Below are 15,720 nucleotides of genomic sequence, written 5' to 3'. Positions count from 1 at the left end.
GATGATGATGATGATGATGTGAAGTTGAGAGTTGTTGCCGTGGTGCTTGGGGGTCCCTCCAGACCCCAGTGTTTGCCATCGTAACTAACGAATGTGCATTGGGGTTGCGAAATACCCCATCGTGGGTACACTTTAACCCCATAGTAATCGTGGAGTAGAGAGCATCCCCAGTCCTCGCGAAGGCCGGTTTACGCGTAACCCGAGGCCCATAAGGCTAAGCACTCACCTGCGAGGAGCAGGAGAACGGAGCAGAAGGAGGAAGGAGGACTAGGAGGCAGGGAGAGTCCGAGGTCCTCACTTAGGCCCGTTTATGCGAACACTTCCCTCTGCAAAGCTAAGCGTCAGACAGCGAGGCGCAGGTGAACAGAGGAGCAGGAGGAAAGAGGACAGGGAGGCAGAGATAGTCCGAGGTGCTTGCCTAGACCGGTTTGCGCGTAACCCGAGGCCCATCCGGCAAGGTCCTCGCCTTCGAAGAGCAGGAGAACGGAGCAGAAGGAGGAAGGAGGACTAGGAGGCAGGGAGAGTCCGAGGTCCTCACTTCGGTTTACGCGAACACTGCCAAGAAGGAGACGATGATGATGATGATGATGATGATGATGTGAAGTTAAGAGTTGTTTCCTCTGGCGGTTTGGGGTCCCTCCAGACCCCAGTGTTTGCCATCGTAACTTACGAATGTGCATTGGGGTTGCGAAATACCCCATCGTGGGTACACTTTGACCCCATAGTAATAGTGGAGTAGAGAGCATCCCCGGTCCTCGCGAAGGCCGGTTTACGTGTAACCCGAGGCCCATAAGGCTAAGCACTCACCTGCGAGGAGCAGGAGAAAGGAACAGAAGGAGGTAGGAGGACTAGACGACAGGGGGGAGTCCAAGGTCCTCACGGAGGCCTGTTTTCTTGTAACCTGGGGCCCATCCGGCTAAGCGCTCGCCTGTGAGGAGCAGGAGAACGGAGCAGAAGGAGGAAGGAGGACGCTGAGGCAGGGAGAGTCAGAGGTCCTCACTGAGGCCCGTTTATGCGAACACTGCCGAAAAGGAGACGATGATGTGAAGTTGAGAGTTGTTTCCTCCAGCGGTTCGGGGTCCCTCCAGACCCCAGTGTTTGCCATCATAACTTACGAATGTGCATTGGGGTTGCGAAATACCCCATCGTGATTACTAAGGGGTCACAGTGTACCCACGGAGTAGAGAGCACCCCCAGTCCTCGCAAAGGCCGGTTTACGCGTAACCCGGGGCCCAGCAGCTAAGCGCTTGCCTGCGAGGAGCAGGAGAACGGAACAGAAGGAGGTAGGAGGACTAGGAGGCAGGGAGAGTTTGAGGTCCCCGCTTAGGCCGGTTTACGGGTAACCCGGGGCCCATCCTGCTAAATGCTCGCCTTCGAGGAGCAGGAGAACAGAGCAGAAGGAGGTAGGAGGACAAGGATGCAGGGGGAGTCCAAGGTCCGCATGGAGGCCGGTTTACGCGAACACTGCCCTCTGCAAAGCTAAGCGTCCGACAGCGAGGCGCAGGAGAACCGAGGAGAAGGAGAAAGGAGGATGCTGAGGCAGGGAGAGTCCGAGGTCCTCACGGAGGCCTGTTTTCGCGTAACCTGGGGCCCATCCGGCTAAGCGCTTGCCTGCGGGGAGCAGGAGAACGGGGGAGAAGGAGGAAGTAGGTCGAGGAGGAACGGAGAGTCCGAGGTCCTCACCGAGGCCGGTTTACACGAACACTCTCGAGAAGGAGACGATGATGATGATGATGATGTGAAGTTGAGAGTTGTTGCCGTGGCGCTTTGGGGTCCCTCCAGACCCCAAGGTTTGCCATCGTAACTTACGCGATCGATGGAGGGTTACAGCCAATTAGGTGCCTCTGTCCGACGCTGTGACGAGACTCGCTATAGCCGGGGGTCCGCCTGACCCCCATCTGCCCCCACCGCGAACCGGAGCCCTGTTTCGCGACGAGACCTGGGTCCGCGCTGCCGGGGTCTGCGTGACCACCCCACCCCCTCCCCCCTTTTTTTTTTTTTGGGTCCAGGCCGCACAAGGGTTAATATAATGTAAGTCTGTGTTGTCTTTTAACAGTGAGAGGCATCTGAGACGAGTTTTAAAACTTCTAGGGTTGAAGCGAAGATGCCCCCAACGACCTTTTACTGAAATCCACAAAGCTGTGGAGGTAAGCGTTAAAACACCAATGCAAAAAATATATATTTTCCTGAAGTCTGTGTTATGAGCTATTGTAGAAACAATAAATGTTATTTTCTGCAGTTATTTAAAAAAAAAAAAAACATTCAATTGTCTGTTTGTTTGTTTTTTAGAGTGAGATGAAACAGTGGTCTCCTGAACAAGGAATCAGGGCAATGGTAAAGCGGGTAAGGGATGTCAGAGGAGTGCGGCCTTGTTACAGGTTGGTTTCCATAGTGTGTAGTTAATATAATCAAGTATTCTCTTGTTTTACTGTTGAGCTCAGAGTAAAATCTATTGTTTCTGTAGAGACGATGTTGCTAATATAATGAGGGATATGGATGCAAGTGGTCTTCAGAGGAGATCTCCTGGAAAGAAGAAAATTCCCCGTCGGAATTACATCAGCCGTGGTCCAAATGACACCTGGCACATTGATGGTATTTATTTGATCTTTTCAATTAACCTTCCTGTCATGTTTTGATGGTACTTCTGTCGAAACAATTTGTAATTTTTATTTGTTGTTTCATATAGGCAATGATAAACTGAAGTTCTTTGGAATGTGGATACATTTGGGGATTGATGGGTAGTTCTGAATATGGCATTTGCTACTTAATTTATTATATTCAGTGATAGTACAAAGTTGCTTCAAGATAAGGATGTGAGGCAAACTGAGGTGTTATCTCCCCTGAGTAGTCTAGGGCAGGGATGGCCAACTCCAGGCCTCGAGGGCCAGTGTCCTGCAGGTTTTAGATGTGTCCTTGATCCACAGCTGATTCAAATGGCTAAATTACCCTCACAACATGTTTTGTAGTTCTCCAGAGGCCTGGTAATGAACTAATCATTTTATTCAAGTGTGAAGACCCAGGGTGATATCTAAAACATGCAGGACACTGGCCCTCGAGGTCTGGAGTTGGCCAAGCCTGGTCTAGGGGACCAAGATAAAGTATGAATAGTGAAGGAGGATTCAAGATGGCAGTTTTTAAAAGGTTTATTTCCTGCTAGTCTTAAAGATCAATTTCAGACTGGCAGTTAATTTCAGGGAGAGCCAAGACCAACATAACAAACAAAACATCGCTGATATAAAGTAAACTCCAAAGAACTCTAAAGAAAACAAAATATACAATTTACGATAACCTACCTAACCAACACATAAACAGGAGAATACAAAGGATTACAAAACAAAAGGCAGCTCTCCCCTCGAGTCAGTCTGAACACAGTCAAGAGACACATACAATTCCAAAGGCATGTAAGCCTGCACAACTATGGCAGTCAAAATGGCCGGAGGAACCAGAAACAGCCTAGACAGAATACAACGGAAAACCAGCATACTCTTGGGGAATGTAACAGAGGCCAAAAACTAAACATAGTGCCAAAACATGATTCAATCATATGCACGAGTGGCCACATTTCTGTTTGTCTTTTCAGATTCTCCAGGAAGGTTCTATGGCTAAAGGTGGGCACATCCAACCGCAAGCAAAGCTTTGTGGCTAGATACTTCTTTGAGGCTGTTCAAGAACAGGGTGGTATGCAATATACAAAAAAAGGGGGGTTAAAAAAATTACATTTTGGTAATAAAATTATTTTGTTATCATTCACTAATTATCATCCGTTTGTGTCTTTAGGCTGTCCTCAAATGATTCGGGGGGACAGAGGAAAGGAGAACCTTGTTGTGGGTCAAATGCAGATGGCATTTCACATGCGAGATCTTGGGAATCAGGCATGGAGGTGCTTCAGAATGGGAACATTAGTGCACAACCAGGTATGTCTTTAAGCTGGTTAATGACTATTTCTAAAGTAACAATCTGACAACAAAACTGATAATGTCATGTTTCTGTTGTTTAGAGAGCTGAATGTTTCAACAGTATTTTAAAGCGGACATGGATTAAGAAATGGCTGACAACATTTGAGGTAAAGCAAATGTTTCACCTGTAAAACCTATTAACAAAGACTAGCCATCAAAATGTAGAATTGAATTTCTCTGCTGCGGGATCAATCTAATGATCTAATTTTATTTTTCGTATTAGGCAAAGCCAAACAATCAATCATGTTGAAGTGATTTGAATTGTCTCTGTATCTGTACTAAGATGTAAAAAAAACATATAACCAAAAGAAGAAAAAAAGCAGCAAACTTTTATATTCTCATTAATTTCGCTAAACATACGATGGATTAGTTTATCTGAAAACACAAGGCCAGAATCTGTGTTTATGTACATCTGTACCTTTTCACTGATGAAATGCTCCCTTTCACAACTTATGTCTTTTTCAAAACCACATGCTTAGGCCATGATGGAGTCTGGGATCCTTGAACTGGACAATCCTGTGCACATGTAAGTCAATATTTTTAGACATGAGAAATGATCAAGCAGCAGTATGAAAGTATGTGGTCTAGGAATGCCTTTGTTTTTTGAGTACTGATTAATATTTAGCTTTTCCTTATTCTACCTCAAAGAAGCAGATGAACATATTAAGTTTTTAATTCTCCTTTTTCATAGCAACTGCTTGCAGTACTCACACTTGCCACTGCTTCAAAGAGATTTAAAAACAGAGCAAACAGTTTGGAACACCCATGACATCCGCAAGCAACACAATGCACCAGGTCCATTTGGGAAACCCGACCTTCTGTTTACCTCACCACCTCCTGGTATGTCATTTGAAAATCTGTGGGGGGTTTTTCTTTTTTTTTTTTTTTACTTTCATTAGTTTACTTTTACTTTATTGATATAGCACTCTTCACAGGATAAAAACCACAAAGTGGCTTCACAATAATATAAAACAGATAAACATAAAACAGCACAATTGAACATACAGCACAAATTGAGTTAAAAGCCAGTCTAAGAAAATGAGCCTTAAGCTGATGTTTAAAAGAATAAATACAATCAAGGAAACATAATGATGGAGGCAGAGCATTCCATGGCCTGGGAGCCAACGCTCTGCAAGATCTGTTGCCTCTGGTCTTCTGTTGGGACTACCAACAGCCATTGATTAGATGATCTCAGGCTGGGAGAGGGAGCATGGGGTTCTATGAGATCAGAAATGTAGGCAGGAGCTTCACGATTCGGAGCTTTGAAAGTCAGTACTAAAATTTTAAAATGAATTTTCTAAAAAGCCAGTGTAATGAGCGTAAAACTGTTATAATGTGCTTTCTTTTTTGTGTCTTCCTAAAAAGCCTACATCTAGTACAATAAGAGATTTCTGAATTTCTACTGTCAATACAAAAATGGCTTCATATTGGCACCTTTAACTAAAAAGTGATCTAAATGTTTGTGAGTGATATTTCCATCTTTTTAAGTTTCTGCAATAACATCCGTAAACCCTGGTGATTGCTTATTATACAGGTTCTAGAACAGCTTTGTGATTATTCAAAACCTTTGAACACCTTTTCAATATTTTCTTTCATTCGCAGGATATGGCAATGTGCTGCACATAGTTGACCCAGACCTTTTGGACTATGCCAAGCAACTAATCTGTGAGAGGGAAGAGCCTTCACTGGTAGCAAACCAGGAATTCAGAGACATGTGCCAGAACATTTTAGAAAACAGCCAGTTTCCCTGCACCCTATTTAAGGTCGGGGGGGGGGTCCTATTTTCGCTGCAGGGCAACCTGCTTGCGACAAATAAAGCTTGATGATACTGATACTGATACACCTGATGGTTGCCTTGCTGCATACCTCATGCTAGTCCAAGAGCTCACAACTGCCCTGAACAGAAATGCAGTTCCTACACCTTCTACGTTTGCAGAGGCAAATGACATATACATCTTTCTGAAGAGAGAGAGGATGGAAGGTGCACCAGTAAACATTTCTGACCAATAAAACCATACAACATTGTTAACATTTATTTATCCTTGTTTACAATCAACAGGTAATTTGAAAACTGTCTGACCAACAAAATGTACAATAAAATGTTGAAATACAATTGACAAGGTGCCATCTTTCATAATGATTCAGTATTTCATTTACCACAACTTTTTTTTAACCCTAATGTAGAACATAATTAACATTGAAAGACTTTTGAACTGCAGACTGTAGCAACATTACCACTTGTAGCCATATCGCCTCGTAAGATCAAGGCCTGACTTGAGAAACTTAACAACATCAGATGCGGAAGGCCTTGAGTCTGGGTCATAGCTCACCAAACCACCAAGAAAACTGTGTTTGTCACTGAGATGTGATAGGGCATGTGGTGGGGTTTTGGCGGCCATTAGTGTAGCCAGTTCTCTTTGTTTTTTAACAATCCACGGAGCGGACCCCGTCAGGATCTCCAGCTATGTGGCTCCAAGGGACCACATGTCTGTCTGGAACGAGGCCTCTTCAAACATCAGTATGCATTCAGGGGCCATGTAAAGATATGTGCCACCAGTTGGACCGATAGCCTGGGCAGTGAACTTACTCCCTTGACGAAGCATCACAGTGTCTCTTATGTTTGCCATGCCCCAGTCTGTCAGGACTGCCTTCTTAGATGGGTGGTGAACCTATAAGGTATACATATGACAACTTATCAGGTTGTCTAAAATCTCACAAATGTTATCAAAACTGTCATTCCAAAGACCACAGCTCATAATTGAAAAAACAAAAAACCTCAAAGCTTTTAGCACCCAGATCACCCAATCACTGCAGATTTATTCTGAGATTGTTTATTATACCCAACATTAAAATTAATACATTGCATAATGATCAAACACGGTTTTATAGTCCTGTGCATTTTTTTTATCACCATTCCACTTAAGAAAGTGGTACAGACTAATAAAATAATAGAAACTTTCAGTTTGTAAAGCCTAAACTGATTACAACATGTTTGGGAATTTTGTAGGTGTGCAACAACCAATATATTTTGGGGACTATTAAAGAAACAATGTAAGGCTTCTTACTTTAAAAAAATCCTTTATATGAATATGCCAGTACATTTGAAAAATGAGAAACTGTTGTGTTTAATAGACTGAAGAGAATAAAGTTAAATAAATAATATACTATTTTTATTTTGATCTTCAAAAACAAAGTAAAGAAAAATAAAAATAAAGTATGGCTTACCATGACATTTGCTGGCTTTATATCCTGGTGAATGATTCTCTGTGCATGGATGTACTCTACTGCCATGGATAAGTCCAGTGATATGAAACCGGCATCATCCCCTTCAAGCTATGGGTGAATGACTGAATGTAGTGTAAAGCGCTTTGGGGTCCTCAGGGACTAGAAAAGCACTATACAAATGCAGGCCATTTACCATTTATTAATAAAAAGGAGCCAGGTGTGACATTATAACATGTCTACCACTGGAAATGTATTACTTCAAATTGGATTAGTATTTGATTGCAATTTCAATTTCAATAAATTACAATGATAAGACCAACAAAGTCAATGTTTGGAAGTGACCATCAAAAAGCCCTGATTGCAGTCCTCTTGCGAAACTGAAAGCAGAGGTGAATGGTGTGTGTGAGCAAGGTGGCCAACAAATCTGACTCAGTTACACCAGTCCTGTCTGGAGGACTGGGCCAAAATTCCTGAAAAATATTGTAAGAATATTGTAGAAGGAAACCCAAAATGTTTTAACTCATCCAGGTAAAAAAAAAAAGCAATTCTACCAAAACAGTAAGGAAGCTTATTGTTAAAAAGTTAAGATTATTCTTTTACTAATACTTTTCTGGCATTTGGCAATTAAAGATCATTTTGGTCATTCTAAATGGTTGAAAACACGAGAGAAAAAAAGTCATCAGTCTTTTTATATGTTGTACACAAAGATGGTTTCAGGTACATATTTAAACAAATGCCAGCAATAAAAAGTTTTTTTTTTTAATATGAGGGTATTAACATTATTCACATCTACCTAAATGTATTAAACATAAAATTATGAGTATTGGTACCTTCACCAAGCAGCTGTCTGTGTGAAGCACTTGCTGCAGGGTTGCGCCATGAATGTATTCAGCTGCCAACAAAAAGCAGGACTCAGTGCGGGCAACTGCCATGAGTCTGACGATGTTGGGGTGAGACAGTCTCCTAATAAAACAGAAACATCTCCGAATAAAAAACAAAATAGAGGCATGTTATGTTACAGCTTGAGGAACAATCGATTTTGACAATGAAACAAAAAAAAGTGTGTCAAAGTTCTTACAGTGAAACGTTTATCTCATGATGAATGTCGCTGTCCTCCATCCCTTGTTGGCCACACATGATCCTTTTAACAGCTGCTGGAGTACCATGAAAAGAACCTCTATATACCTTGCCAAATGTCCCTTCTCCCAATAGATTGTCCTCACTGTATGTAATTAAAGCCTCTTCCACATATGGAACACGTGGAAGATACACTTGGGGATAAAAAACACAAAGTAACATACATTAACATATTGCTACTGCTAATCATTCTTCTACTAACTGCTGGATCAGTAATATCTAGGTTTACTCTAGGAACTTGAGTACCAAATAGTGAAGAATGAAAACCTTTATTTACAATTTTTCTGATGATATGATGTTGGCCCTAAATGGGAAAGAATGCTTACATGATGGCAATTTTGGAGTTGTGTTTAAAGACTCTGCAAAATCTATCAAAAGCCCACTATTTCCAGCACCTTCAGATAGCTCTTCAGCTCCCTCCATAGCTTCTTTTGCCTCAATAACTGCATGTGGTAACATGTCTTGGCTCACCGCTCCACCTGGACCTAGAGATGACCCTACATTTTCCTCCTTCCTTTGCTTGGACTGGTTTTTCTTTCTGACTCTCTCTGTTTCAAAAGCTGAGCTGGATGTTTCTGGATGGAAATCCTATGAACACATTCAGCCAAGATATACTTTTTGCAGGGTGCACTGTGAAAATATCCACATTTATGACAATGATAAGAAATTAATTGGCCTGTTCAAGATGAAGCCATGGTTTTACCTGTTCTGCAACACTTTGTCCTATGAGGGTTTCAGGAAGTTCATCTGCAGAATAAGATGCATATTATATACTGTAACTGTGCAATGACCAAGCATAGTAAACAAGTGTGTAAAGGTTGGAAATGTAATGCAAACAAAAAAAGAAGTCAATTTTAATGATTTAGTTAGACATCCAGGCATTCACCTAAACTGCAACTTTCATCACCACCCACTTTAGTTACAGGGTCTTCATCTGTAAAATAACACATTAATTGCAATATATCTGAATGCCCAACATGGTCAGTGTACCATGTTCAATCATAACATCAAAAATATTCAATTTGGTTTGGGCAGGCACACACCTGAGATGGAACTTTGATCATCCAAACACACAACCTCTGTACAAAAAGTAAAATTATTTCATACCATACAAATTCGAGTGCTAGACAGTAGTTAATAGTAATATTGCTCACTTTATTACCCAGTTGTCTTCGCCCGATGTATAGTGTTCTTTTCCACATATGTGTAATATCAGAAACAGTTCTGTATTCTTTGTGGAACTCCTCCTTACTCCACCTGGTCCCGTCAGAATGGCAAAGAGTGAACTCACTCCCCTCAGTACGCTCTGGCCAGAAGCGTTCTTTGCCTATGGTAATTAAATCATCATAGGTTTCATGGCCTTGCAGAATGATTCGAGGTGGAGCTTCATCCATTATTAACTTCTGGTACCGTCCACACTTTCTATGAGTTCTTGGCTTCCACTCCATGGGAGCCAGTCTGACCTAGCATCAAGGAAAAAAGGGAAATTTATGAAAAAATATGCCTTTTTAGAAAGTTATTTTTTAAATTGCTGATAGTCATACACGTAGCTTCACTTTTTAACTAACCTTCAGTAATGATTTGCCATGGTCCAAACGTTTATCATTCAATGGAAACTGCCTTTTCTTTACTTGAGGCTGTAGTAGTTTCTTGGCTTTACCAAAGGCCTCTGCTGCACCTGTAACGGATGAAGCTGAAAGTTAATCAAACTGATCCACAGCGAGTTCTATATTACAAGTGATCTTAAAGCAAAATAATTGGGGTTTTCTTACTGAGAAATTCATTGCCACGTGTTGAAGTGTCATCTGCAATATAAATAGGGCAGTGATGTGAAACATGTGGTTTATAGAATTCTACTACAATCACAGACTACTGCACAGTCATCTGCTTTCAAAATGTATTGCATCTATTAATAAAGTGGTTAGTCAATCATAACCTGCTAAGCATATCATGTTAAATAAAGGAGATTATTTTACATGTTGTTCAAAAGTATCAAAACCTACCTGATTTTTCTGCTGTCAGGAGCTTTTTTACGTTGTTATCAAAGCCTTTTTGGGTAATCTCACCTTCAAATAAAATTTTAAAAGGGTAAGTAGTTATAGATTGACTGTAGGAGCCAGATCCTACATGACTATCTAACTTTTAAATTGCAATAAAGTCTTTTAATTTTGTGAGAAATCTATCTTTTGTCATTTTTTTTTTTTAAATCGGGCACTCAACAATATCATAAAGTAATAACTATATACGTCTGTTAACATGCATATTAATTAAGAGAAGTAAATAGGAATACCATACAATGTTAAATAATTAAAGCACGATATTGTTCTTTGGAGTTAAAAAAATGAACTTGCAAGCATTACAAAAACATAAACTAAACTAGCAAACAATTGGTAAAAACAAATTACGACTGACATAAAATTGAATATATGAAGTCGAAACTAAATCAAAATCAAAACTAATGAAAATTGCAAATCTATTAAAACCCTGATCCAGACTAAGATGGCGTTGGACATCTTCAGGGCGGAAAAGGGTTGGTGTGACCAAGGTGTGGTTTGGCTTGTTGTATGTATATTTCGAGATGATATGGCTCTGGATGGACCAGTTACCAGGGCATGGAAGGAGGACTGACTTATTAAATGAGGAGAAGGAATTTTCTGGGATTGAAGATCCTCTGGGTGAGTGTTTGACTAAAAACATGCATAAAATAAAAGCTATTTTTCGTTGTTGCTTGGTTATAGATTGATAATTGGCCACATTTACAGCTGTATTGACTTGTTGTGGACGTGGTCTACTTCATGTTTAAGCACTCTAATTAACAGATTGGAAATAGAGACATTAAAGGAAGAATATGCAGCGCCACCCTGTCAGACGCCAGTGGCGATGGGGCTCAGTGATGAATCAGGTGAGCTGCATTCATGGCTGAATCAAGACATAGGTTCCCCTGCTGTGGTCAGTGAGGGAAAAACAGGGGGAAATAAAATTAAAAGAGGCATGGATAAACGTTTATTTGTGAAGTTTGTAAACAGGATCAAAGGGGGTGTTTTACTGTTATTTTAGCATCAGCATTATTATTGCATCAGAATCATATAACGAGCATTGCATTAATGATTTATTGAAGCTTTTGACATTATATTAACATTTGTGTTCCGGTGATTGTCATAACCTCAGGTTAATCTTCTATTTACAGGTGTCAGGATAATCGTATGATCTTTCATTGCAGGTGTAACCAGGATCATTTTTATACATATTGCAGTTTGTTGCTCATTATAGAGTTGTGCTCAAGTTAATAAGGGTTAAAAGCTACAGTCAGCGCGATGTCTGGCTGATCTATGGACTGGAGTGACTTTGAGCATAGAAGGCCGCACGCGCTTACACAACACAAATATCATGCTTTTCCTGGCTCCGGGCGGAGCCTACTGGAGCTACGACACTGGATAGGAGAAAGTCTGATACTTTCTGAGAGATGAGGTCACTAACCTTTTCTTTTAATTTTCTAGCTCCGTTGATTTGACACATGGGAATGTGTCAAAAAAGGGGGGGAAGTTGGGTTTTAACATCAAACAAGGGTTATATGAACATTTTTATGACTTCATTTGTGTTTTAATAACTTAGGTATGGTAAAGCTTAAGCTAATAGTGACCCAAGAGGTCTCCGGACTTTTTTAGAGAACCAGTGAGAAGCATAAATCATTTTTCCATGTTTAAGCATTAATCATTGAAATGAATTGAATAGCGTTTAGAAGATAAAATGCCTGTGTTCACGAGAAGCTGAGCACCACACTGGAGAGGAAACCGTGGGACAGTAGGCGGAAGGAGACACATGAGTGGTTTTAATAATTTTCTTACACACCTTGCAAATGTGCTTATAAGGAGTTGGCACTTGGTCTTTTGAAGGTCATAAGCTTCGTTCGGCGTGATGGTCCAGACTGATATATTGCAGGTATTGACTTTGAGTGCAGAGGGCTAAATGCAAACACGCTTACACACACATAGGATATGATTAGAATAAGTCCCTGGGACATTCTGAATATTCTAAACCAATTCTGAATCACCAGAAGGTCAGTAGATAACAACAGTAGATTATTAGGGCTAGGCAGAGAGGTGTTTTGGTTTTCTGTCTCTTACAGAGAAAGGAACAGACACCAGACGAGGTCACAGATATACGAGGATCCTTCGCAGCAGAGGCAGACACAGTGACTGCCGAGACACCAACTGGGTCCAAGTGTCATGGCATTTTGGGCTCTGATAAGTCACCTCAAAAGGATGGATCCCATAAACACAGCAATAACCATGAAGGGGTTGGCGGAGATCCAGGAACACCAGACCAACGAGGTTCGAGAGGCTCTTGGGCAAAAGGGGGACACGTTCCTGTTCCTTTTTCTGGGGGATACACGGGATACACAGGACCCGAGGATACACAGATTGTTGTTTGACATCGGGGCAGAATAATCCCCTGATCTGTGCAACGACTGAAGGGTTGTCTAACCCCTGAGGTTGAAGAAAGAAGAGCAGAGGATCACCCAACTGGAAGACACTGGTGGCTGCAGCAATAAAATAAAGGCTAAAAGCTCCTCGGACAGAGGTTCTAGTCTGAGTACGTCTGAAGGGTATAAGGTAGCACCAAAATAAAGCTGTGGGAGAACTGGGGAGGGTCATCTGTACCTGCTACTGTTGGAATAATAGTTCTTCTTGCACCTGGACTGCACAAACACAGAGGTCATCTCACATATGGTTCGCCCAACAGGGGGACAAAGGGCCTCAGGGGTAAGAAGAAATGAACCCGGCCGCATTGGACTACAGGGTGTAGGTGAGCTCTTTATTCTAAAGAGCACAAAAGGGGGAGTGTCAGATTATAATATTATTTTATGCCATGTTAGACCCTTAATTAAAGATGGTGAATTATTATGTAGTTTTAGTTTGCATTATTCTCCTGAATTAGAAGAAGGTGATAACTATTGCATTTGTTAAGCTGAGTTGCATTACATTAGACTGCTGATTTATTGTGAATGAATGATATTGTTTTATGATGCATTATACTGCTGAGTTATGAGAAATACTGTTTGCAGAAAGTCATCGCCTTATTTGTCTGATTAGAAGAGAACAGAACATACTGGAGTTTTCTGCCCCATCTCAGCAGGAGCAGATAAACAGGGAGCCAAGGTTGTAGCTTAGGCGCTGTGTGAGAGAAAGAATGTGAATGTTTAGGCTTTTATGATTAGGTGGGGCCACTAGAGGCTATAAGAGTTTGATCAATGCTCCACCATTTTGAGATCTGATGCTGTCTGCGTACGGTGTCCATCTCCCACGCGTGTGATCATTAAAATCATCGTTTGACTCAACCCGGCCGGACCAGTGTTGTTATTGTGGTTTTTCCTCTTGTATCCATCCCCAATATTTGAATCCGTAACAATACCAATACAAATTGTGCATTAATAAGAATAAGAACAAGTGCTTAAAAGAGTCTGGCATCTTGATGTCTTCAGTGGCATGAGATTACAACACACTGCCAATGAAATCAAGCCTGTTGTTCAGTAGGGCAGGAAAAATAGAACACAGACATTATGAACAAATAACAGATATCTTATGAACAAATATATAATGAACAAACAGCATATTTTCAGAGAGGAGGGAGAGAAAACAGTTCACATTTTAAAACAGTGATTGATTGCACTTCAAGAAAACTAAAGATTGCAACATCTTATAGCCTAGCCGTGCGCGGTGGGGTCTCATTAGAATGCCTCCTCTACTAAAAACCCTCTCAACTGGGGCAGAAGAGGCAGGGACAGAGAGGACCTTCAAGGCAACACTGTGTAGACTGGGGAAACACTCTTTGGTTTTTGACCAAAAGGTGAGTGCATCACAGTCATTTATGCTGTCTAGGTACTTGCTTATTTGTGCATCAGTGCTCGAGTCCTGGCTTGTGCTGCGTTGCAACCTAAATGCCTTGTAGCGTGAAAGAAGACGTTGTTTTGGGGGTGGCGCTGAGTCACTATCTGATAATTCTGTGTCTTCTTCTGTTGGTGCTGCAGGTGCATCTCCATCTGCCTCTGTGATCAAAAGGTCTGGAAAAGGGTGCACACACACACAAAGACAGGATTAGACAGGATGCTTCTAATGATGCTATAAAACCAAAGACAGTGATAATAAGTGGAACAACAAAAACAACAATAACAATAAATTACTAATATTATACAGTCATCTATTAATGACTTTTTAAGGTCATCTCTGAACCTCCTCAGTGCTGGTCCGGTTTCACCATTTTGGACATCTAAATCTACCCAGGTCAGTCCAAACTGGGGGTCGAGCATGGTGGCAAGGAAGTAGATCCGATGGCTAAACGGCTCTTCTGGATCCTTTTCGTCCATGCAAATCTGCCTGAAAATTCCAGAGAACCGTTTCTCTAAGGATCTTTTCAGTGCCCTGACTATAGTTACGGCCTGGGGCATTTGTACTTCCATCTTTATAAGATGATTCTTCAAGTCCAGAACAGTGGGGACCACCATGCTAATAGTCACCTGATGATCACCTTCTGTAAGGTCTGTTGCCTCAGAAAAAGGCTCAAGCAAAGCACAAAGGTCTTTCAGCTGAGCCCACTCTCGGGCTGATAACACTAAATTCTCTGTATCGCTGCACATTTCAGTGATGGCCCCGTGGTCAAGTGTGATCAGAGCCTTTAACTGTCTGTAGGTGCTATTCCAGCAGGTGTTGTTTCCTGCTGGGATGGACTTATTGGAGCCAAAGTGTGCCTCAAACAAGTCTTTGTGGTTACTACTGCTGTGCAGCAGGTTTGTAAACTTGCTGGCTTTGGCAATGGCTCTAGCTATTGCCTTTACCTCTTTCATCCCATCACTGATTACAAGTTGCAGCGAGTGGGCGAAGCAAGAAAGACGTTCACCCGTTGACCATGGATCAGAACCTTCTGCATCCTCCCACATTGTTTCATCATCGAGGTCATCACTGCTGTCACCTTCAGGGTGCTCTACTTCTGGCATCCTGACTTTAAAGGCCCGCTTCATATTGGATGCATTATCTGTCAGAATGTAGCTTATTTTATGGCCATTGCCATACTCCTCAACTATGCTGTCAAATGCTGAGGCGATTCGTTTGCCGCAGTGCTTCCCTGTGAAACGCCTACAGTCAAGCAAAAATGATTGTAAACTGTAAGAGTCCTTGTTCTTGCAGGCAACATGAGCAGTAACTCCCAGGAAAGTACGAAGCCTCCGGTCAGACCAGGGGTCTGTTGTTATTGCTACATTTGGCTGGACTTCCAGGGCTTTGATTATGTCACCCTTCACTTTAGTGACAAGGTGAGGTATCAGCTTCTCTGTCAAGGTGGTCCTAGACACAGGAGTGTATTTGCTATCCAAGACATTCAGGAAGTGTCTAAAATGTGGATTCTCAAC

At 41.7% G+C, this 15,720-nt stretch overlaps 2 protein-coding genes across 2 annotated transcripts; one reads left to right on the top strand and one right to left on the bottom strand.

Annotated features, from left to right (window-relative positions):
* The first annotated feature begins 2,289 nt into the window (after nt 1-2,289).
* LOC146389289 (uncharacterized) lies at nt 2,290-5,966 on the top strand. The gene is made up of 10 exons (XM_084924823.1): nt 2,290-2,378; nt 2,465-2,592; nt 2,687-2,738; nt 3,581-3,678; nt 3,778-3,914; nt 3,998-4,063; nt 4,436-4,482; nt 4,648-4,796; nt 5,559-5,706; nt 5,795-5,966. The coding sequence occupies exons 1-10, from the start codon at nt 2,296-2,298 to the stop codon at nt 5,964-5,966; spliced, it is 1,080 nt and encodes a 359-aa protein (XP_084780949.1). The 5' UTR covers nt 2,290-2,295.
* Nucleotides 5,967-7,924: 1,958 nt separating this feature from the next.
* On the bottom strand, nt 7,925-10,576 carry LOC146389288 (uncharacterized). Its single transcript, XM_084924732.1, has 8 exons — nt 10,565-10,576; nt 10,322-10,457; nt 10,091-10,123; nt 9,887-9,996; nt 9,205-9,781; nt 9,022-9,065; nt 8,260-8,906; nt 7,925-8,144 (listed from the first exon to the last, which is right to left on the bottom strand). The coding sequence occupies exons 1-5, from the start codon at nt 10,574-10,576 to the stop codon at nt 9,326-9,328; spliced, it is 747 nt and encodes a 248-aa protein (XP_084780858.1). The 3' UTR covers nt 7,925-8,144; nt 8,260-8,906; nt 9,022-9,065; nt 9,205-9,325.
* Nucleotides 10,577-15,720: the final 5,144 nt, after the last annotated feature.

This window comes from Perissodus microlepis, chromosome 4 (genome assembly GCF_051167445.1).
Source record: "Perissodus microlepis isolate ML-2025 ecotype Zambia chromosome 4, ASM5116744v1, whole genome shotgun sequence".
NCBI lineage: Eukaryota > Metazoa > Chordata > Actinopteri > Cichliformes > Cichlidae > Perissodus > Perissodus microlepis.
The sequence above is the reverse complement of the archived record's forward strand: the minus strand, read 5'-3'. Positions and strand labels throughout refer to the sequence as shown.

Excerpts from the sequence above, each read along its gene's own strand:
- LOC146389288 (XM_084924732.1), bottom strand. Across the intron at positions 9,997-10,090 it reads ACGTGGCAATGAATTTCTCA|GTGCAGCAGAGGCCTTTGGT; the intron begins GTAAGAAAACCC and ends CATCCGTTACAG. Across the intron at positions 9,782-9,886 it reads ATGGCAAATCATTACTGAAG|GTCAGACTGGCTCCCATGGA; the intron begins GTTAGTTAAAAA and ends CCTTGATGCTAG.
- LOC146389289 (XM_084924823.1), top strand. The coding sequence starts at position 2,296 with ATGAAACAGTGGTCTCCTGAACAAGGAATCAGGGCAATGGTAAAGCGG. Across the intron at positions 2,379-2,464 it reads GGAGTGCGGCCTTGTTACAG|AGACGATGTTGCTAATATAA; the intron begins GTTGGTTTCCAT and ends TTGTTTCTGTAG. Across the intron at positions 2,739-3,580 it reads ATACATTTGGGGATTGATGG|ATTCTCCAGGAAGGTTCTAT; the intron begins GTAGTTCTGAAT and ends TTGTCTTTTCAG.